This window comes from Genypterus blacodes, unplaced genomic scaffold, assembly GCF_046128005.1.
Source record: "Genypterus blacodes isolate CSIRO-AG114 ecotype Tasmania unplaced genomic scaffold, CSIRO-AGI_Gbla_v1 ptg000176l_1, whole genome shotgun sequence".
Taxonomy (NCBI): Eukaryota; Metazoa; Chordata; class Actinopteri; order Ophidiiformes; family Ophidiidae; genus Genypterus; species Genypterus blacodes.
This window is the reverse complement of record NW_027466977.1, coordinates 307,501-331,311: the sequence shown is the minus strand read 5'-3', so window position 1 is coordinate 331,311 and position 23,811 is coordinate 307,501. Positions and strand designations below refer to the sequence as shown.

The window sequence follows — 23,811 nt, the reverse complement described above, 5'->3', positions numbered from 1 at the left end:
ACTTGTACTGTACAAGCCATAATTTGGTATTCCCTCAGAGCAGTCATTGTGAATGTAATTGGTTTTGAAAGTGAATGAGGATCAAACCGGATTAACTGAAAAATGGATATAAAAGCTGAAGACTCTCTTAAAGCGAGCGGATGCCATGAGAGGAGGGATGCATGTGGGGATTTGAGCTCAGAGCGTATGTACAGTATGGTCTTAATAAGGACCCATGGCCCCACGCTTGTCTCCACATTTTAATTACACACCCACACTGTCAATCAGCTTTGTTAGCCCCCTCCTGCGTTTTAATGCATTCATAAACCCTGTGAAAAAGCTTTGAAGCCAAGAAAACAGAGCCTCAGTTTGATCTTCGCCCAGCAAACGCAGGCGGCAAAGCCCTCAAGATTTATCAACACAGAGATTCACTGGCGATGAGCAGAAAGAAAATCGGATTTACATTTTATATTCTTCATACTTGACTTTGGCGTCGCTGCAGGGGAGGACTGAGCGGCTGCTAAGCTATGCTAACGCTGCTGCAGTTGAGCTTAGAGATAAAACTCTTGATTATTTGTTAGCAGCAATGTGAGCACGTCCCATAAGAAAGTTCCTCTCAGTCCTCCATCCAATAAGTTAAGGATAACGGTCGAATGTTCCCGTTCTGGTTCTTTGGTCAGTCAGTCAGTCAGTCAGTCAGTCAGTCAGTCAGTCAGTCAGTCAGTCAGTCAGGTCATAACCTCACACGTTAGCATGCAGCTCTTACTGTGCACTTGTGCGGCTTCTCCCCAGTGTGTCGCCGCATGTGAACCACCAGCATGTACTGAGCTTTGAAGGGCTTCTGTTCTCGCGAGCATTCCTCCCAGCGGCACACAAACTCCTTCTTCTCACCGTGGATGTGGTCGTTGTTGATGTGCTGAGGAGACAAAACACATCATTCAATCAGCACAAAGGATTTCAGGGGGACGCGACTGAAGAATGAGTCAGCAAACGCTCCTCTTCTTTCCCACCAAAATGATTCTCCCCCCCAATATGTGTACACACACATACACACACACACACACACACACACACACACACACACACACACACACACACACACACACAGAGGCATACATTAGGGCTGAGGGTTATTATGCGTCTGTCAACAGGAGAAGGAACTATCACACAGCATAGCGAGTGTTTTTTCAGGCTGTCTGAGCGTCTTTCACAGGGAAAGGGAACTTCCTCAGCGTGCAGGAACAGGAGGTGGTCACACATTCACGTTTATCTTCCTTTGTCTACACTTTTTCTGGGATCAGGAAGTCAGAGCGGTTTCCCGTGTGATGCCAAAGCATGTGGAATCCTTTTGTACGACTTAAATCTCACTTTCTGGCGGTTGTGTTTGACGTGCCGACCTGCAGTGTGACCCGGGCGAGACCACACTCTCCTGGCCCGCAGGTACAACAGGTCCCTGCCACAAACTCAACCAGCTTATGTTACGGACAAACACGCGTCGGCCGGCAGTCGCGCACTCACAAACTCTCATCTTGCGCACCACATGCAAATAGCCACACACCCAGAGGAACCGCTTCATTTCCTGAGGACGCCGAGCCCCACAATGCTCCACTTATGTGGCCGCTGTTTCACCAGCAAAAAGCGCAGCGGTCGGCGATTCTGCCGAGAACTATTTTGGTTTGGAGGGGGAGTGGAAACAAGTGTGTGGCCCAGCAGAGACCTCTATTTTCAGCTTATATACTACAGCGAATACATAATTTGGAGATGTTGAGATGGGATTACTCTGAGGAAGAGGAAACCAGAGAAACCCAAAGGTGTGGGCTGGTTTCCTTCTGAGAACATTTTGTGAAACCCAGGACTTAAGGCATTTGTTCTGCGACTTGCTTCTGAGAACTACACTTTATTCAAAGAAATGTCTGCAAATTGGACCAATTTTGAGATCAGCACGCATCCGTCTGTTTGAGAACCTTCATGTCCACCAGTGATCCTCTGGTCGTCCATTTGTTAACCTTGGTGAGCCTTCATAGAGTCTTTGGCTGGACACTTGGGCCGACACGTTACCCCGCCCCATCAGAGGGACACAAGTTGTCCTGAGCGCTCAGGGGGAAATGAGGAGCGTGAAGTTCTAAAACTCCAGAGCTGCTGGCATGACGATGGATTTACGACCGATCCTTTGGGCTTTGGGGGGGGGTTGAGTGTTGCTGAGAGCGAGAGGTTATGGGTCAGAGGTCAGGGGGGCTTAGGGGTTGGGGGCACAGCTGCAGGGCCTGGGTTTGAGGTTTGGTGGGAGCTCGCAGGCTCATTAACCTTACGCGTGTCAGCCCAACAGGAAAAGATCAGTTACTGAGCGGCTCTCTGATCAGACTCAGTCAGCCTGGGGTTAACGAGGAGTTCTTCTCTTTTAACTCTTTGTGATTATTCTGAAAATATTACAAGTCCATCTGTGATATGATAAAGGCATCATGTGACCCAGTGTGTGTGTGTGTGTGTGTGTGTGTGTGTGTGTGTGCGCAGTTGTGTTCCTGGTTCTCGTGGCTCCACACTCACATGAACCAGTTGGTCCTGGGTGTCGTACTCCTTGGCACATCCCTCCCAGTGGCAGTTGGTCTCGTAGACGGCCTCAGGTTCCTGCTTGCACTCGTCCTTGTCCAGCTCCTCACTCAGGTCCAGAATCCCTCCAACGTGATCCTGCAGAGAGGGAAGGAGGAGGAGACGTGAGACATTGAGCACTGAGTGGCCATTTGGTCAATACGTTGGCGGAGCATTCAACATTATTTAGCATCTTTCTTATCTTATCAGCTTCTTAAGCTTAATGATTTGTTTCTAGTTGTCGCAGCAACACATCTGCACATTGATTAAACCTGCTGCCGCCATCAATTAGGGCTGAATTAAGAATTGCAATTAGCAGAAAGTCTGTGTTCCCTCTGATCTCTGATGGGCGGCTAAGGCCATTTAGCTTTCTGTGGTAGAGCATGGTGACAGAGTGAGCGCTCTGGACGCCGCTCTAGGCGTCATCACGAGGACACTGCACTCTTTGTTTGTGCCTGCAGGTCAACACCGGCTTGAGAAGAACATAAAGAAACGATGTCTAATGTAAGCTAACATCTAAACATCGTTATGATACATCGCCCGGTCTTGTTTCCGTTCTCTTAATAATAAAGTTGTCTCCGTACCTGAGTGGAGGGTGATATGGGTAGTGGACCCTCTGATTCCGTCTTGACCTTCGACCTCTTGGTGGTCATTGGGTTGACTGTGCTGCTCACTGCCGGGTCTCCACCGGCGTTCTAAAGGACAGAGGACGAGGACAGCGTTGTTAACTTCCACTCCTTCTTCCTCATCAACCCACTTTTTTATAACCACCTTATTTCATGTTGGTGCCTCTGCTGCTGTGGAGGAGAGTAAGATAACGGACGGGGAGAGATGCTGACAGCAGATCTCTGCAAAGAGCTGCGAGCTGTACGGGTTCCGCCCGGCCCATTAGTTAGACAGTGACCCGCCACCGAGACTAAACAGTTTACACTGCTTTAAGATCGGCAAAGCCAAAAGGAAATATGACAGGAGAGGAGTTATTACCCAGAGTTCAGAGGAGAAACGCCGCCTGGTCGGGGGTGCAGGCGGGGGGAAGGGGGGGGGGGGGCTTTGAACTGCAGACCGATTCTCAACTCGACAAAGAGACGAAGAAAGAGGAAGAAAGATTTGCCCTTTCTCCACTTTACTGGAGACAAAAAGAATATAACATACAATGCGGCGGCGGGGTTCTGAGCATGTCTGCCCTTTTTGTGTGTGTGTGTGTGTGTATGTGTAGGAGGTTCACTGGAGGGGTCCGACATCGGAAGGGGGGGTGTGGGGGGGTCTTAATCCCACCCAGCCGCTACAGTGCAGTCGGGCTCTTCGGGGGGCCCCAACGCTTTCAATAACACTCGCTTCATTCAATTGGCCGGAACCCAAAAGGGAAATGTGGTTCTGATCACTGTTGAAATGCGGCCCGAATGAACGTGTGTGTGCGTGCGTGTGTGTGTGTGTGTCTTAATATGGGTGTGTCTGTTCGCCTGAGTGTTAGCAAAATAGTTAAATCTGTGTTTGGACGCTCCTGCTGCGTCGTCTCAGCATAACACAGCGCTGAGTCGGAGCTGATAGCGGCGTGAGGGGGAGAGGTCGGCCGAGTGGAAGTTTACATTAGGAGAGGCTGGAGTGTATACAGGCGGCTGATAGAGAGAGGACGAGAGGACAGGAGGAAGTAAGACAGATGGAGACGCTAACGGGAGAGAAAGCGTCTGCATATTTCTGATCTGACACAGAACTCAACAAGAAATATTCTCCATTCTCTCAACACCGCTCGTCTGAGCCTCGGTCCGAGCGGCTGCCTGACCTCTTGTGTGCGTAGTAACAATAACAAAACCGAGTCGCATCTGCTTTGAATACGCTCTCGGTTACAAATCCAGGCCTCTGTAAACAACCGACAATCAGGCCGGTCTGCTTTGACTTTACCATCGTCACGTTTCAACTTCACTGCCAAACGTTTCCGTGCAGAAACTGAGACGTTTGTCCACTAAAGGTCGCATGAGCCTCTCAATGAGTGTGTTTCCATCCGCTCGGCTTCTTCAGCTCTTGGTTGTAAGATAAGCGTCTCTCTCTACGTCTCCCTCTCTTCCTGTTCTTCGGCCTGGTGGGGGATGTGTCATCTCTGCATCATATCCTGGTTCTGCTCTGTCACCTCTACCTCTCTGCCCCTCACCCTCTCTCTCTCTCCCTGAGGGCGAGTCAGGTAGAGAGTGTGTGCAGCCCGGGTTCCAGGTTGGCCAATCCGACGCCTTTCGCCTTACTTTCCTTCACGATTACACCAATGTCTAATTGGTTCCACGTGAACGCTTATGTGTAATAGTGAGGCCTGAGATGAATGTGTCTGTAGGAGCCTTGCCAGAAAGTGATCTCACCTGGTTTGCCTCAGAGTTGGAGCTGTTATGGGAGACAGACATGGACGAGGCCGTCAGGGGGTGTTGGCGAGCGGAGAAAGAGGAAGGAGACGGCTGAATGAGAGGCGCCGAGTGGCCGAAGGCGCTGAGGCCTCTCTGCTGGGACAACAGCTGCTGGTAGGCCACCGGGTTGATGGGATGAGGGAAGCTGAACGAGGGGCTGAGTAGGAAGGGAAAGGGTTCATCAGTTAAATACATTTCATGGCGAGTTGAAGACGTACGCGTCGGGCGTCTACCTACCTGATGCCGCTGACAGACAGGTGGCCGTAGGAGCTGCTGGCGGCCGAGCTGGAGCGAGAGTTGTTGATGTAGGCCACCAGGGAGTTGGGCGAGGTCCTGATCATGGTCTGCAGGTCGATGCTGGCGTCGGAGAGCGGCGAGATGGACAGCGCTCGCTTCCTGCTCAGACGAGGGGCCAAGCGGGGGCTGGAGAAACGTGACACTGCACACACACACACAAAAAGGACATCAACCAATCAAATCTGAACCTTTAGGACAAACGCACACAAACTGGACTCTTTGGTAAATAGAAGCTGGATGTTGTGACCGTGAGAACAAACCAAGGTCCTCTCACTTACCGCCATTTAATCTCCGTTTACCCTCAATAGAAAGCAGCGATTAGTCTGAACCGCGTCAGAAGAAACGTTTGGTCCGCAGCATTGTTGTGGAGGTCACAGGCACGCTAACCTGCGCCGCTATCGCCCGCATCTCTCTTTAACATTCGCCTCCTCTTGTGCATAATGAATTGCGGCCAATCATTCTCTGTAATTACGTCGATAGCGATCTCTTTCAGAGCGCCGCACTCCGGCAAGTTAAATGGAGGCAATTTAAGCAAATTGATCTCAGAATACCATTAAAGAAAGAACAAGGCCGACTCACAAAGGTAGCAGCTACTTTCCCATAAACATGTAGGGAACTATTTTAGCTCCACACACCGAGATGGAGATCAGGTTCACTGTTCACACGTGGGAGAGAGAGAGAGAGAGAGAGAGAGAGAGAGAGAGAGAGAGAGAGAGAGAGAGAGAGAGAGAGAGAGAGAGAGAGAGAGAGAGAGAGAGAGAGAGAGAGAGAGAGAGAGAGAGAGAGAGAGAGAGAGAGAGAGAGAGAGAGAGAGAGAGAGAGAGAGAGAGAGAGAGAGAGATTACCGTTTAAGGCCAACAGGTGGTCCCAAGTCCAGAGAGCAGAGTAGAGTGTGTGTGTGTGTGTGTGTCTGTGTGGTTGTGTTTGCAAGTAATTAGTTCTTATGGCAGGCATCATCAGAGGCGCTGGGAAACAGGAAACTCATAATAGGCCCATCACGACTCACCTAAGTTCATACACAGTGACCCGACACACACACACACACACACACACACGCACACACACACACACACACACACACACACACACACACTCTCCCTGCATGTCAGCGTCACCGGTGTCCGTCTGAAGCCAATCTCTGACCCTTAAACCAAACGGACCCAGGCCTCGCCGTAATCACCGGGCCAGACCCCGGGCCGTTAAACTCAGGGCCCCTCCTCCTCCTCCAGCTCGGCGGAGGTGGCGAGTCGTAAAGCGGCGCAGGCATGTGCGCTCAGTTAAACGGCCCCCGGGAAGCTTCAGACGGCAGACGACCGCCAGGGGCCCGAAGGGAAACGCAACACGGGCGGAGATGAGAGAGCTGGCAAAGACAACAAACGCTGCTCAGGAATGTGCCTCTGTGCAGATGAGAAATAAATGTGTCACGTTTCGTTTGGCGCAGGGAGAAACACGGAGGGTCGAGGGGCGGGAACGATGACCTCACTGTGTCGCTCTGTGCGCCTCACGTGGTCGCTCTGTTGCCGCTCCTGAGCCGAGGCGAGTTTGTGTCTCTGCCAGTAAATTTAACGGCAGATAGGTGAATTAATATTCCACTATATACGGCAGGAAGCAGGCACGGCGGCCCCGGCGGCCCGCTGGCGCCTGCGTTAACCCGTTTGGGCGCCCGGCCCAACGCGCCGCCCTGAACCTCCATCTGCACACCCCCGCAAGTCTGCACGTGCTTCAGAAGAGCTCCGAGCTTTAAGTTCCATCATTAAGGCCAAAGACCCGCTGTGCTACGTTCACTTAGCTTGGTGCTGTGCCAAAAGAAATGACATCGCTCAAACCAAACTGTACACACACACACACACACACACCCACACACACACAGACAACCCTCACCGCTCTGGCAGAGGAGTGTTTTATAGGTGGCGGCGGTTATAATTGAAAGGGCGAGCAGCTTCCGGCAGAAAGCGAGAAAACAGATGTCGCTCAGGGGCCAAAGGCAGCGTGCGGTAATATGGCAATGCAAAATATGTATGTGTGTGTGTGTGTGTGTGTGTGTGTCGCCATGTGATGTTGTGTGTGTCCCGGTCTCCAGTGAGCACTCGGCGGGGCTGCAGGGTGCGCTGGTTGTAATTGTGGGATCTGGATTGATATACGTACGTAGAGCCTCGTAATTACAGGCGCTTCAGAACACATCGATTAAAAGCAGAAGAGAATGAGAGGAGTGTGTGTGTGTGTGTGTGTGTGTGTGTGTGTGTGTGTGTGTGTCCATGTGCAGGAGGTTAGTGATTATTTTAAGCATTTGCTTTTGCTGTTTTAACTGAAATGGCTTTGTGGAAAATAGAAACGGTATAATTGAAGGGTGCTGCTAATCCCCAGAACCCACCCAGCTGTGTCGGTGTCATGGCCGCTCCACGCTCACGCAGGGACGCCATGATGGATCCACCAGCTCACTGTGTTCAGACACTGTGAGCTGCTGCTGCGTCTGTCAGTCTGAAGCTCCTCTGAATCTGCTGGTCACTTCCTGTTCATGCAACAATCAGCCTGGAGCGCAGTGTGAGAACTGGGTGGGGCTTACATTCCTCCCTCCATCCACAGGAAGGAGTGAAACTGAAAGCGTGTGGCTTTATCCCCGTTTACTGTCGTACAAATGACAGAGTTCCCTCCCTCGCCGCTCCCTCCGCTCTGTGACGCTGCACGTACCAACCGTCCGGTCTCACCGCTCAGCCCTGACCGCTCTGGCTTGCCCTCTTTGACCTTGACTGTGGAGCGTCGGGGCCTCTGCTGGCTCTGAGCCGACGCCCTCCTGTACGGGCGCCCTGGGTCGGTGCCAAACCTGGGTTTGGGCCCCCAGCCGCCCTCCAGGCCAAAGCCTCTCGGAGTGGGAACATGTTTATTTTCCCCGGCTAAATCTCACTAATGCTAACACTGTGAACTTTATTAGCGAGGGGGGTCCCCGCACGGTCCCTCAATGAGCGCCCGGTGTGCAGCCCAAAGCCGCCGTTGTGTTTTGCCAGCGTGTTTATGCACACACTTCCACCCGTGTGTTCACGAACCAACATATAGTTAAGTGTTTGTGTATGCAGCCTGAAGGGACTGCCCCCCCCCCCCCCCCCCCCCCCACCACATCAGCACACACACATCTGTCTGCCCCCCTCTCCCTTTGCCACATCTACACTAAAATCTCTTTTCAGCGGGACGGCAGCAGACGTTTACTTTGGCCGCCGCGTTTGTCGTGGGAGCTTCAACGTTCTTCCCGCAAGTCACCATGATACTGCTCCGCCCAATCCCAACCACCCACCCCCCCCTCAACCCCCCCCTCACATGCCTGCTCGCTCTCACACACACACACACACACACACACACACACACACACACACTATACTGGTGTTAATCTTTGAGTCGGTCCTCCTACTACCAATCAATCTGAAATCGATTCCAATAAGCAGCGATCAGTAGTGGGAGTGGCCTTGTTGTCTTAGCGTGGTTTCCATGGAGATAAGCATGTCTTTGTTGTATGAGCCCGGTCTGCTCTTGTCAGACACGGGGCGGTGATTAACGTGTGAAAACCCCCAAACACACACAAAGGCAGTCAGAGTAGCGGCGAAGCGTTTCGGCGGGGGCCCACAGAGCCGGATGGTAAACGCTGTGTTTGCTCAGCGGGCCTGTCCAGTCACGGGCCGGGCCGGTTCCTGTCTGACGGCGTGGGCGGACAGGGCCGGGCAGCTAATTGATGTTTACACAGCGACTCACAACAACATGTGATGATCTGGAGTGGGTTTGCGTGCTGGCGTGGTTGATGTCTGAAGCTTTAGTGTGGGGTGAGGCGTTTCCTGCCCGGTTCTGGGTGAGATTCCCGTCTTTAAGAGGCTCAGATCGTCACGGTGAAGCGGCCTTACTGATGTTTCCACTTTTTTCTCTCAGCGACATCGGCCTGAAGTCCGCCTATTCACTCGTCCTGAAACGGGCCGGAGGGAAAATGAGGATGGGAGGGGGGGGTGAGCGGGCCGGAGGGGCGGCGCTCTGGGTTCACTGAGTCCTCTCAGTTCCTGCGGCAGGTCTGTTAAATATTAGCGCATAAATTGATTTTTAATATGGATTTAATCTGCTGCTGTCCAAAACTAACGACTGCGGTCGGAGCGCATATTTGCCACCTCCACCTCCGCTCCTCCTCCTCCTCCTCCTCCTCCTCCTCCTGCGTCTTGGCTCGGACATAAAGCTTTTCATTCAGACCACGGCTGCCCGCGACGACCATTAGCCAGCCGCGTGGGTCAATACGGGCCCTGTGTCCGCCGGCCGCAGTGGAAGAGCCTTCGGACCAGCGCCGCGGCCCCAAAGCCCGACCACATCACTACCTGCCAGGCTAGGACACCAAATAAAACCTGCCTGTGGGGGGGAGGGGGGGTGGGGGTCAGGCGTGTGGATGTCTTGCTGGAGGAGAGGCTGGAGGCGAGGGAGGTGGGCGGGGGGGGGGGGGTTTGTGGCTATTTGAGCAAACAGCCTCCTCAAACATGGCGGCACGGCAGCGGTCAGTGAGGTGGTTGGAGGTGGAGAGGGAAAAGGGGAGGAGGGAGGGAGGAGGAGAGGCAAAGAGGTCCACAGTGTCTGGGAGGCCCCTCGCCTTTCCTGTCCTTCTCAGCACCGTGTCCGAGTAAATGATGGACATAACTACAAAGATTAATCACCGAGCGACGCCCGTATCTATGTTCTTCCTCCGCTGTGCTCCTACTTGTACGTGCGGTCGCCTGCGCCGTCGGCACGCGGCGTCTTACTGGGGCGAGAGCGTTTACTTCCTTCTGCTTCTGGGTGGGAGGTTTGGAGCAGGGGATGAAAGAGAGAGCGACAGGGAACCAGAGCGAGGCAGAGCGTCCATGCCAAGCGCCGTATTTGGTTATCGGGCATCGAGAAAGGGACCCCGACGGTTTTCCACTCCACTTGCTTTCTATTCGCCATTCAGGAGGGGATGAAGGTTTCTTGGATGTGTTGGCCTGTTCGTTCTGGTGCCTGACCGTCACTTTGATAGAAGTTTGGGGTTCTAAACGGGCATGAAAGAACAGGCTGCCCTCTGTGAGTGTGTGTCCAAACACCCCCCACCTCCCCCTCTCACACACACACACTTGCTGTGTATTCCAGCGTGTGTCAGTGTAAACGTGCACTGAGCCAACAGCCGAGTCAGAGCAGAGATGAAGACTCCAGCACCCTGCGACGCTCAAACACCGGGTTTCTTCTGTCAGACGTTGCTTGTTACAATAGACCCGACACCTGAGACACACACACACACACACACACACACACACACACACACACACACTGAGGGCAGAAGTGTTTTTACGAGCTCCCGACCTTGAGGCTTTCAGTGTTTATTCCCCCTCAGCTTCCCCCGGCCCTGCTGCCGTCCCACGTATATAAATCTGAAAGAGTCTCTACGCTTTGATGTGGGAGCCTCTCAGATGAAAAAAGCCTCCAGAGGAAGAATAGGAGGATGGTATCAACACGCCACGGCGAGGCGGCTGTTAAATTGTGCTGTCGTCAAAGCGGTAAGTGCTTTAGCAGGACTTCAGCCCGGTCCTGCTCGCCACAGGCACAGGCGTCTCTATAGTGATGGAAATGTACCGCCATTGACCACGGACAAAGGCAACAGCTAAGGAGGAAGTCCAAAAGTCTCTTTGTTGAGGTTTCGTGCGATCGTCATGGAACCACAACAATCCCCAACACCCAAGGACACACACACTTTTCAAAAGGCAACATAGCAACAACTCTTTTAGGGTCCTCACCGTCCACGGGGCTGATGTAGTCCGGTAGATGAGCTGCAGCTGCTGCCGCCGCCGCCGCTGCTGCTGCTGCTGCCGCCGCGCCACTCTGCATCAACAGGTCGCCGTACGGGGTACGCTGGCTGGCCATGAGGTGGTAGTACTCCGTGGGGTTGGCCCCCGGCGGCGGGGGTGGGAGGCTGAACAGGCCGCGCTCCTTCAAGTGTTCGTGGGTCACTGCGGCAGAAACGGGAGAGAGAACGAGTCGAGTTACAAAATCAAAATGAATTTACAAGAGTTTGACATTCTGAGGAGCCAAACAAAAGCAACTACTGTGCTCAGCAGACATCAAGGCCGTCTGACACAAGCAAAGACAGAAAGAGAGGTTGTGTGCAGAGCTTAAGAGAGGAAACGAGCGCCCTGTTGAACAGATATGAAGATCTGTGCACCGTCGGACGCCCCGAGGCACAAGACGTTTGATAAAAGACGTCTGAGGTCTTTGAGTTTTGCTGAAACACATCTCCAGGGAGCGAGAGAGGAGGGAGGGAGGGAGGGAGGGAGGGAGGGAGGTGGAGGGAACAAGGACTTACATTCCTGCACTTTTGTTGTCCTGCACACGCATTCGTTTTGACGGGCTCGTTCTGAACGCCACACGTCTAAAAGGTAACGCTGACGTAAAATGTGTTAACACCTGCATGCAGTAAAGCCGCATTAAACGTGTCAAGCGCCATAAGAGTGAAGGATGGATTGATTTCTATGTCCCTCAATCCCCTTTGCCTCATTTCCTGCTCCCTCTCTTTCCCCCCTGTGTGTGTGTGTGTGTGGAGAGGGCAGGGGTGTGAGGTGATGGTAGATTAATATGCATTCTGGGGGAAGCGGGGGTAAGGATGACTGGCCGGGGGCCGAGGGGAACACTGGGGCGAGCGAAACCGCAGCCTCCGCCACCTCGGCGTACAATTGCAAACACTCGCACGTACACACACTCGCTGGATCCATCAAAACCAATTAGGCCCCGGCTGCGGTAACCGTGCACAGGCCGTGTGTTTGTGCTTTGGTAGCGGCGAGCGAGCGAGGCAGGCTGGCTTCTCCCAGGCTGCCAGGTCACGTTCCACGTCTGCAGAATAGCATTTTGTGCCGGTGTAAGTGTGTGTGACCTCTTATTATGAACGCACAGGGATGTGGGGAATGTTTGAAACCAATGTGGCTTCTTTTACCACCGGTCCCTGTAAAACCAGACTAAATGTTTAGCTTTTCTTGAACCCGGGACCCTTTGGTTTGCCCCGAGGACCCTGGACCCAATTCAATACTAAAATTACCCTCCCTGAGCCATATTTAGCTCCAACATGCTGGATCCGACCCAACATGGAGTCTAACTGTCCCGTGCTTAGGCCTCGCTGGGATTTGCAGTGCGACTCTTCTGGTTCTGGCCTCAGCAATCATCCCTCTAAAGTTAGCATTCTGTCTTCAACATCTCTTTGAGAAGTCAATCTCCTCCATTCCTTAGACATTGCTTTGTTTCATTCCCATGCTCTTTACCCTGCTTAGAGGACGGTGCGAGCAACGACCTCACTCCTGTACTTCCTGTTGTGAATAATTCTGGGTAACGAAGCACCAATTGAATCGACTGTAAGCTGTTTGGCTTCAACGACAGCCTCCAAAACCTGTCTGGCACTCTGGTATCACTATCAGAGGTTTACTCATGCTCCGCTGAGCGCCTCAGACTTTATTTATGTTCTGCAGAGCTTAATGCCCTCCATTCGGTGCCATATTTCCCTGCCACTTTATCAGTGACAGCATCTCTTCCGCATTACTTCTCTTGAAAGGCGGGGAGGCCTGACTTGCCGACAGAGTGCCGCTCGGTGATTTATTGGTCCCGGTGCGGGCCTGTGGCTCCTCTCGTCTCGGGGCGAACGGGGAGCGAGGACAGTTCTGTCATCGCGTAGACTCAATAGTCGGGGGACACCTCGCGTCTGCGTCGGCGCTAATTTCCAGGAGTTCTCTTACCCAAACATTTACTTAAATGAGGAGGAAAGTGGCCTGTGTGCAATCACTTAGCAGCGAGGGGACACGTTTGAGGGTACACCAGGCGTACTGTATGTATGTATGTACTGTGCATACTGAGAAACGACAACACTTGCACACACACACACACATTAAAACTCCATAATATGCTTGATGAAAGGTGTGCTTTAGCACTCTATGTAGGGTAGGGAATGTATAAGGTGTAAGACTAATTACTGCATCTGTGTGTGTGTGTAAGTGTGTGTGTGTGTGTGTGTTCGTATGTGTGTGTGTGTCCATGCTTGAACTGTGGCCAAGCAGACAGAGTTGGTTTATACTGAACAGGATACATAAATTCTAAACCCGCCCAGCTCTCATCTCGCCTCCTTCATGTTAACTCATCCAGGCAGCTGCAGACTGGCCAACATGTGGAGGACTTTCCACAGGGCTTACTGCAGATTCTTACTTTTGTGTATATTGGACACATGACGACCGAGCGTCTCGAAAAATTTACAATGGCGATTAGATCCTAACCTCGCCGTGTGCCTGCGATCCTGTGGGCGTGTCCTAGTGTAATGTGTAAGACGCATGACATCATGTGGAACGGATCAAGTGTATCAGTGCTAAATTACTTTTACTAAAACTACTTAAATGACTTTACAGCATGAGTCATGAAAGCCATAAGTCTGCAGTGTAAACGAAACCTTACTTCTGAATGTGTTTCTACCAAAACCAACACTTCAACCGTCCAACTACTCTGTTATTAGTGTTGAGACGGAATCCCACAATTAATTTCATAGATGATCTGGACTCCAGCCAGAGCACATCATCTCCAAAGGGCGTACGTATGGATTACACAAGGATTAGAACGGTTACAATGGAGCAGAGGGATTTGCTTTGACTTGTACGCCCTTTGATTGATGGCAGGACGAGGAGACAAGAAGCTTCTGTTGTTGAAATGTCTCAGAGGAAGAAGGGGAGAGAATGAAAGAGAGGCTGGAACAGGTGGAGTCAGTAAGATTTAGGAATAAATGTTAGTATGTAAGTTGGTATCACATACACAAAATCAGTTTATACTTCTGTGGAGGTAAATCTCACCTTCAGCCGGGCTCAGACCTCTGGCCGCCGAGATCATTGAGAGGGTGGGGCTGCCGTGCACCGAGCGGAGGTAGTGCTCCATGTGGGGGCTGACGTAAGGGTGAGGAGGACTGAAGGGGGACTCGCCTGTCCCTGCGACCGCGTGGGGTGACAGGCGGATCAGCGATATGTCTGAAATGATCGGACTGCCCGTCAGCCCGGGAGGCCTGGGAAGAGAGAGAGAGAGAGAGAGAGAGAGGGAGGGAGAGAGAGAGATATATAATTAGGTTATTTGTACTGTGTGCAATCATCATCTTGAGTGATCTTTACAGGCGTGTTCGTAGACAAGCCTTAACTTTTGTCATTCCGCAGAAGTGTCTGCCGTCTCGATCTTCTTCCGCCCCTTTCCCCTCCCCAGTCCCACGGCTAATACATAATAATCCCTTTTCGTTCGCCTTCTCCTATTAAGCCCCGGAGCTACAGACAAGTCGAGACCGAGGGTTCTTTAGCGCCTGTGAGCCCTGAGAGTGAAGCGTCCTCTGCGTGTGTTTGGGTGGGCCGGAGCTGAAGGGTTCCTCACAGTAGAGTAGAACATGTTCAGTGATGAAAGGGCACATCCGGATGTTTCCAAACCTTAAATAGATTCTGTTAAAAGTCTAGGTTTTGAAGTTCTCCGACAGCCTGCCGGTCACGTCGGGCTCTACAGTAAGTTTGTCGTCTTTGGCAGAATCGGCCCCGCTCGCAGGAACACAGACAAGCGAGCGCTGTAATTCTCGATAGCGCCCGAAGGCTGAACTCGAGATAAAAACGTCTGCTGGCCGCTGGCACCAAAACCCTTTGAACGGGCACAACTACTTATGTCTACCAAGAGTTTACAGCCCCAATAAGCTGCCTGCCGTCTCCTCAGTGTGTGTGGTAAGGAACACCTGGGAGAACCTCAGTCCTCAGAAAGGCCCTGCCTACAGGGACCTGATGGATGCTAACAGGGTGGAATGAGAATTTTAGCTAATTCCATAAAATATAAAAAGCCAGACACTGTAGCTTTAGTTCTCATCAAAATCCTGAACCAGAGAAAGCAGAGACGGAGGTTGAAGAGGTTTCTAAAAAGAGGGGGGAAGAGGTAATAAACCACGATGAAGGCAGATGGTCTTCCTCCCCTTCAGAAGAACTGACCTGACTGATGACTCACTGTAACGCAGAAGAAGAGGACCTCACAACGCGTCTGTGAGTAACCATGAGTCAAAAGTGAGCTATGGACTTGTCCTCCTCGTAATCTGGATGAGGAGGTCACTTCACTGTCGGCGGCGAGGCAATTTTGTTCAAATTCCAATGTTGCAATTTGCGGCCGTAGAGCTTCTGTATGCGTCATTGAGGAGTCGCTCCACTCGTACGGGCGCTGCACCTCGTTGAATGGGAACTGCAGTCAAATGGAGACTAGACCTCCTGAAGGACATGTTTGATTCCCACGTCTTTGTCTCTTTGTGTTTTGACAGCATTGATGTTCTTCATTCAGAGGCTTACTGTGCCTGATGACGTGATCCCGCTCCTCTGTGGATACGCCTCTGATAGCACGAGTGTGACTGGTCCAGGCTGGAGCTGCTGGCTCCGTCTTTGAAAGGTAGGCCTGAGACCTTGCGAGCATTCTTGGCTCACACCCCCTCACCCCCTCACCCCTATCACCCCCTCCTTCAGAGTTTCCTCGCTCATTCACATACACTCTCTCTGTGTGGACGCCAACCAGCACACAGCTCGGCCCTGCCCAACTCGGGGCCAAGCCAACCAACCCAGAGCCCCGTCGCTCGCTCCATTTCCAGTAAGCGCCTCCAGACTGCCGGCCTTGTCTGAGGGCCAACTTTCTGCCGTCAGGCCCGCTCGTCTCCTGCAAACAACCATAAAGAGCCCTCTGTTCGGGGCGGGAGGGGAGAAGTGAGAAGAAACAGACGCTCCATACACAAAAACACACTTCCTTCGCTCCTGCCTCTAAGCAACACATAGGCAGGTTGGCAACGCCGCCTTAGATTAGTGCCACTGAAGGGCTACCTGGGTAAACTGGCACTGCTGATCAGACCCAACGGTTAAAGTGATCAAAACAGTAGAAATAAGTATAATGAGATATAATCTAATATAACTTTGTGTCAGTTCTCTTCAGCTCTCCCCACAGAATAGAGCTTGAGGTCTCTAAATCCATCAACCATAGTTATTTGTTCCTTGGCCTCTAGCAAGCCAGCGTGTCAACACACAGACACACACACACACACACACACACACACACACCGCTCTGGTTACGGTAAATCACTCAAATGACTGAGTGCGTATTGGAGTCCTTGATAATAAGGTAAAATTTACTGCTGTTGCCTGACAGGAGGCTGCAAATAATAGTCCTGTCTGGCAGGTACGATTATTGAAGCCTTGTTGAGCCAACCCTTTCCCTGACAAGATGTTACTTGAAACGTGTGTGTGTGTGTGTGTGTTTGAGTTCAGTCACAGTGGCTGAATAGGAAGCTCTTTGGAGGGGCCTCACAGCGCTGGGAGAGTCCTGTCTCTTAATCAGGGGCTGTCATTTCAAGTGACTCCCATCATACCTGAGCACTATGGGTGGCTGCCGTGCTGGGAGAGAAAGACAGACAGGTTGTAATACGGCGCCGGCGCACGGTTGTCACGGTAAAGACGTTAGGTATGGGGGGAAGCCATTGCGGGTTGGTAGACGACACGCTTTCCTGGGAGGTAATTGCTATTTTTGCTCCGTGTTCTCTGCCGTGTGATTACACATTTCTCTGTTGTTCCATTGTTAAAAACTCGGCAGTGAGGAAAAAGTGATTGGACAGGGCGCAGCATGTCGAGCAGATGAGTAAGACCGTGAGTAAGAGCATACCAGAGTACCTGAGATGGCTGCAGGGGCAGATTTCACCATGATTAGTAGCGAGTTAAATAAAACCAGATATTAAAACACATACAAGTCTCCACAGTGTTACAGAGCGAAGCTTTAAACATACAAATATAGCACAGATAAGCTAGGAGGCAAAATTCCTAGATGATGACAGTGACGTCTGTTTGCTCCTCAGGGATTCACAGTTAGTTTGCAGTTACGCATTATTTGGTTTGATTTGGTGCAGGAAAGATTCAAGGTGAAACCAAATCAACGACTTACTGCTCAGACATTTTTGGAGTTGTGGCAAAATCAAAGTTACTATTTAACTACGTAACATTGCACATAGCCAACAAAATGCATTACATCACATTGTGAATGGGTTAGAGAGACTTCATAGGGCTAAATAGGAGAATCTGGCTTATTTGATTGTCTGACCTTTGACGTTATCAAGCAGGAAATGATCTGAACATCGTTTTATTTGCTTGTTTTGTTTAAGCTGTGATTCAAAGTTTACTTTGTGATGTAATCTAAAGTCTGAATCATTGCACTGTTGTCACTCCACAGGTGATGACACTTATAAAATAATCCCTCACCAGTGCCCAGAGATGACACCCATGCGCCCTGGTTGACCCACACACTCCTGGACTGTGCGGGTGCCAGCCTGGGCGCATGCTTTTCCCGCTCTGCCACTCGTACACACTCGCTATTCAAACTCTCTCTCTCTCTCTCTCTCTCTCTCTCTCTCTCTCTCTCTCTCTCTCTCTCTCTCTGTCCGTCCGTCCGTCCCCCTGCCTGCTCAACTGCTCCCCTGGCTTCCCTCGCTGACCAACAAGTTCGTATTTGCCTCTCTGGCATTTTCCCTACTGGCTGGGGGTGGGATGAATTATGATGTGACACACTCCCTTCTGTACTTCTGGGCAGCCACGGCGATCAAGATAAATCACCACCCAAGACCCACGAGGGACACGCTAAGATCCTGCCTCGGTTGTTTTTGGGGCCCTCGTCAGGATGCTAAGGATCTGGACACAACTTGATACTGTACTCTCTGAGAAGCACAGCCTGTCTACAAACGAGGGGCCCAGGACCCCGTGAGCCTGTGGGATAATGAAGCTCAACCAGCCGGGGATTTAACGCAGGGTAATTATCTATTATTGTGCTCCATTGCTGTCACATACCATAAAGTGTAAGAAGATGACGTTGGCCCGTGTGATAAACCGTGACAATCTCAGCCTATTGATTTGCGACAGAGCAGCGTTTTTGATTGATGGGTCCCTTGTCTTTACAGCAACGCATTCCTGGCTGTAACTCAGGGGAGCATCCAAATCCGCCCATTAGCCGTGACGACGAGGCGCTCTGGAGCCGCTCTGGAGCCAGCAACCGGCAGCAAAAGATAACAACATGTCTGTCAAAGCCCCCTGACAACCAATCCAAGAGCCTCCCACCCCTCCCTCCCCCCCTCCTCCCTGTCCTCCCACCTTCCACCCTGACCAAAAACCAAAACAACCAAGAGGGGAAGAAACAAAACCCAAACGGCTGATCTGTAAACTCCATTTAATCAACACATTCCGAGCTGTGGGGCTCCAGGCCTTGAACAAGCAGACTGCCTGGACCGCATCTGTTTGTGTACAGGGGCGGCGCAGGACCACAGCGCTGCCACACAAAAACCTTGGGCATATTTCAACTTTTCAGTGCTGCAATTTGCCCCCCGACTGCTTCCCATAAGGCATAAATACAGGCTGCGGAATGAGCGGGGGATCTGTTTTTCTCATCCCTTGCGTTGCAGCTCAGCTTCTCGGAACGGAAGGCCGGATTTCAGACGCTAATTACCCGGTCAAACATACTGGCACGGCGGCTGGCTTCCCCGGGTTTGTGGCTTCTCATAGAAGATGCCCGACTCCATAATCTGAAGCAAACGGCGCATAAGTGCCGTCTCAAAGTCCAAGTTCTACTGTCATCCCACCAGAGGCTCTTGGTTAATGACTTCCAGAGCCGGGGCACATACACACTGGATGCTTTATTTGGATGATGCTTGATTGGACTTCTGCATCGTTATTATGTTGTATGTGTTCTGATCGGATCTCAGGCGTCTCCGTCACATTGCATTGATGTGTGACCTCGTTATCCAGCTAACACACCTGGATAATGAGCACATGTGTCCTCACTGAGGTGTCCATGGGTCTGCAGCTCCTGCACAGGAGCCAAGCAGCACCATCACTTACACATTTACCTCCTTTCCTCCTACCAGATAGCACAGAAGGAAACGGTCTTCTTGTATTTGCGAGGTTGTAAGTACTTTGTATCTACATGGTGACAGCTCAGACAAAACGACCAGCAGCCTGCATTATGTTCCATGCAAACAGTGATGAAGGGGCCCTGTGTGGAGACGACGGGCCGCTAACAAAGTGCTGCCACCAGGTGCCCTCCGCCGACACCCTGCTCCATTTTCCCAGGACGACGCACAATAATTAGGTGAGTTTGGGCGCAGGCGGGTGAGCAGATAGCTGGATCAAGGTCTTGATGAATTAGCAGGAGCGCTCTGTCAGAGTCGCATCACATTAATCAAAACAAACTGGGCGCAGAGCGATGCTTCCTCCCCTCCGTCCCTCGCTTTGTGTGTGATGAATCGCTCTGCCTGCCTGTGTATCACCTGATCTGGATGAATTTAAATGTAACAGCACAGTTCTCACAAAAACCTTGATTGATCTCACTGCTTGTTTCTCTTTTTTTTTGAATATTTCAGATTATCTGAAGGAGGTCGGGCGAGGCTATGAAGCCAAACTTTGATGTTGATGCCGCGTTCGTTCGTACAAAGAATAAGAATCTTTCTTTTTAGGTCACGGAGGCGCTAAACTTACAGAATCATTATCATAGAAAGTCACTGTTAAAGTTTTTGACACATATTGCTACATTACTGTCCTTTATGTTGTGTCATAATCATTTACATGCTGGAATAAAGGATCATGATCTGGGTCTGTGCAGTGAGAGAACTTTCAATTGAGGAGTAAGGAGACTTTGGTTTATTGCCTTCATCGCCTTATAATCAAAGTGTGTGTAAACGTGCTGAGAGTCTTTCAGTGAGTTGTCACTCTGATTTTTCTTGGCAGAGCTCCTGGTGTTAGGTGATGCCAGCAACCAAGAGCTTTCCAAGTCCGTCACAGGGAAACGTTAGCAGAGGAGATAGCAGAGGAAGTGTCTGTTGTGTCTCGTCTCTCTTCACCGCTCTCTGTTTCCCTTGTGTACCTTTTTGTCTTTCAGAGTGAGTGGAGACATGTTGGACTACTCACCCGTGCATAGCGTGGAGTGGGTGTGGCTCGTAATGGTACCGTCCCTCGTGGTGTCTCATGTCTATGGGGATCGGCGTGTGAAACGTTGGAAAGAGGTGATGGGGACCTGCGAATGAAAAAGAGGAGAGAAAAGGTAACAAATTAATATCTGCTAACTTTATTTAGGTGCTACAGCAACTTGGATAGCTAGCTCAGTGGGAGAGAGCGAATCGTACCTTAAGCCTACAGTGTGACTACAGATTCATGAAGTACAAGCATCATCACTTAGAAGAGGAACTCATGTGGGGAGAGAACCTTTGTAATATCTTAATACTGTACAGAATGAAGGGAAGCTGAGGCGGGAATCGCTCCTGGCTAATGTTTCGCTTCAAGTCTGTTGCGCAGCGTGAGATGTAACCGTACCGCTTTACAGTTCCCGCAATCCGCCGGTAATTGGAACCTTCTAGACATGTCTGTGGCTTCAGCCCGTGTTCATTAACGCCGCGCTCCATCCAATAAGGTTTTACACGCAACAATGAATGCTTTGATGTGACAGACAAAAGAATGCGCAAATCTACCCTTTCCTGCTATAAACGCTCTGATAGCTGCGAGGAAGCCTCATTAGAACAACACAGCAAATCTTCATTAATGACACTGAGCGTGAAGGAGGAGGGGAGCTTCAGTCAGACGAGCGGCGCACGGGAAGTGGATCGCGATTAATAGATAGCAACCGGTATTGACTTAAATGCCGGGTAATCGATTATTTGGCAAGCAAAGCCAACGTCTACAAAGTGTCAGAACAATGCCTGAAGGTCTTTTAGTGCTTTTGGCAGCTCGGGCCTTTAAACCCAGTCCATCATAAAGACCTAATGTATGTCGGATAACAAATTACTGCCAAATGAACAGAAAGTAAACAAAGCTTATAGATTCTTCCAGTGTGTTGCGTGTAAAGTAACGCCTTGTTGTAACTCCCAGTCAGCGCTGTGAAGACAAAGCGTAACAGGACTCTGTGCCTGCAGGCGCTGACGGGCTGAGTGTTGTTTTTAGGTGATGCCAGATACAAAGGCAAGGCATTACCGCTACTTAACCCAAACCCAGTCTTTTGTTATGATGATTGGGGGCAATCATCATCGTGTTGTGCTGTCTTGTTCTTCGCCGCTTTTCTCTGGCGGGGTTTACACGTGACCGAGCGAGAGGAGATGTTTCCCCTCCAGGCGGCTCGGCCTGTGAAACCCTTGACCGGCGTGGAATTTGTTTACAGGACTTTTATGACCAATCAGCGATAGTTTCCCCCTCTCCCTTCACTTTGCGCTGGATTAACTTTGTCTTCAAAATGCCGTCCGTTAATTTGTTACTGGACTCGTTTCACAGCAGTAAAACCGGCGAATGCCTCAAAGTTATTGCGAATGACTTGGATGTCGGGTAAAATTAGCCTCACGGGCAAATAGCTTCACTGTACAAACGTCTCCCAACGCCGGAGCGAGTCGTAAAAAAGCCTCCTGGTGCCCCACGCTCTCCGTCTCCTCTCCTCTCTGAGCGTATAGAGCGCCAGAGGCTCTGTGTTTATATCAAGATCTACGCCGCTGGATCGCAGCCAGCAGCCCTCCTTAGCTTTTGTGTGCGAGAGAGGAGGCCGATCTCAAGTCAAACGTGTGCGCTACAAAGCCAAAAGAGGCGCCCAGTAAATGAGCCAGAGGGAGTGAGAGCTGGGAAAAGGGACTTTGAGCTTTGTCTCACAAGTGGAGCCAGAAGTTCAGGCTTTTGTTAGCAAGGTGCCCCCAACCCCAACCCCCCCACCCTGGCACATCTCCGGGTCGACGGAGACGGTTGAGAGTCTGGGGGAGGGCGCAGGTCAACAAGCCTTAAGCCAGAGACGAAGAAACGGCCACCGTACCGGAAGTTGGAGCAGGAGGTTCTGACTGGATAAGGAGTTTGTCAATTGTCTCGTGTTGGGGAAGAGTTTTTGTGTGTAAGGCAGATCTGAATTGAACTGAAACACGTGTATAGAAACTTTACCCTCGATACATTTTGAGGTTTCGTGCCACTGTTTGCACAGATTTGTACCTTCAGGTGTAACGTTAGAGTCATCTCTAGCCGAGCCGAGCAGAACTCAGGCTCTTTACTCAGCTTGTACATGAATGTGACCATTCTTCTGCAGATTCCTTGAAGTTTATTTATCCTTCTCCTTAGATATGCAGCTGGTTCAGATCCTGGCAGTTTATTTACATGAATAAAGTATAACACTAATGAATTCTGTTTCTCGTTCGCACAGAGCCACCATTTTCGATCGATCAGCGGAACGCGAGTGCAGGAGCTAAAATAAACTCTGCCACCAGAAGCCCCACCCCCTTCCCTCCTGAGGCTGCGTATAGCTGAGCAGGCCCCTTCCATCACCCAGACAGCTGCATTGTTTCCCAGGCTAGGGGGACGGCGGCCCCCCGACAGGTATGCCCGGCGGGACGATCTGTGCCCCTCGTTTGCTGTTTGTTCCTCGCCGAGCACACAGAGGAGGAGCTTTGATACTTCACACAGGATGACTCAGGTACATACAGTGAAGTTCATGTATGTGTCACATTAAGTGGAGCTCGGCCTGTTATTAGAGGTTTAACTGCTTTGTTTACCTGCTGTGTTTTACAGTCTGGGCTCTAATAAAGGTGATGAATCAGAGAGGACAAGCTGAGTTAGCTTAGTTGGTTGGAAGGATGTAGATGATGTAAATGCAAGAATTGATCCAGAACTCTGTGAGGATGATACTTTAAGTCGACTTTCACTTCCAATCGCTCCAATGTTTTGGGTCAAACTGTCTGTGGTATCTCATCCAGACACCTGTGGGTCGGAGCGCTCTGGCCTCAGGGTCTTTTCGCGTCGCTCTAATCCGCTCTACGCTCTACGAGCCGACTGACAGGAACCTTTACGCCGGCGTCTGTTTTTGGTTTACACGGCGCCTCTGATCTCGTAGTCACGGCGTGTTTGCTTAGAGACTCATCCCTGAACACAATGAGGCGGCAAACATCACTGCCGAGAAACAGGCCGGCTTCACTCTTCTTCTTCTCTTTTTTTTTTTTTACTTTTTACTGCATCCTTAAGCCCCCAGTTTGATCTGTGGCTAAAGACAATGCAGGTGTTCACCACTAACAAAGACAACTTCCAGCCTCATGACTCATCAGTGAGGGGCGGGAGAGAAAAGCGCCCCCCCCCCCTCTCTCTCTCTCTCTCTCTCTCTCTCTCTCTCTCTTTATGTCCAGATCAGTGCCGGGCTGAAGTGGAGTGGGCTCATGTCTTTGAGGAAGTACTCAGTGATAATAATAATGCCCCTAGAGACCAGGGATGATTAAAACAAAAAAAAGTCTTTGTGCGTGTGTGTGTGTAACGGAGAGAGGGAGAGAGAGAGAGAAAGAGAGAGAGGGAGGGAGAGAGAGAGATGGGGGTGCTCAATTCAGACAGGAAATTCCAGCAGAAAAAGTTGGCTGAGGCCCTAACTACACAGCACCATGCCAACGGCTATACACAAATGCTCTACACACACAAACACACACACACACACACACACACACACACACACACACTGATTTACTGATTTTTTTCCTGCAATCTGGGTAAGCAACCATCAAGAGTGA

General features: G+C 51.0%; 1 protein-coding gene across 2 annotated transcripts in view; it reads right to left on the bottom strand.

The window, feature by feature from the left end:
* The window catches only part of gli2a (GLI family zinc finger 2a), a 63,682-nt gene that overhangs the window by 5,729 nt on the left and 34,142 nt on the right, over positions 1 to 23,811 (bottom strand). For both annotated transcript variants that reach the window (XM_076167814.1, XM_076167816.1), the window contains exons 3-10: positions 20,216 to 20,321; positions 14,084 to 14,289; positions 11,009 to 11,221; positions 5,190 to 5,391; positions 4,911 to 5,109; positions 3,150 to 3,260; positions 2,524 to 2,664; positions 746 to 895 (exon numbers count right to left, since the gene is read on the bottom strand). In XM_076167814.1, the coding sequence (XP_076023929.1) occupies positions 746 to 895; positions 2,524 to 2,664; positions 3,150 to 3,260; positions 4,911 to 5,109; positions 5,190 to 5,391; positions 11,009 to 11,221; positions 14,084 to 14,289; positions 20,216 to 20,321 (1,328 nt within the window). The remainder of the gene's footprint in view (positions 1 to 745; positions 896 to 2,523; positions 2,665 to 3,149; positions 3,261 to 4,910; positions 5,110 to 5,189; positions 5,392 to 11,008; positions 11,222 to 14,083; positions 14,290 to 20,215; positions 20,322 to 23,811) is intronic.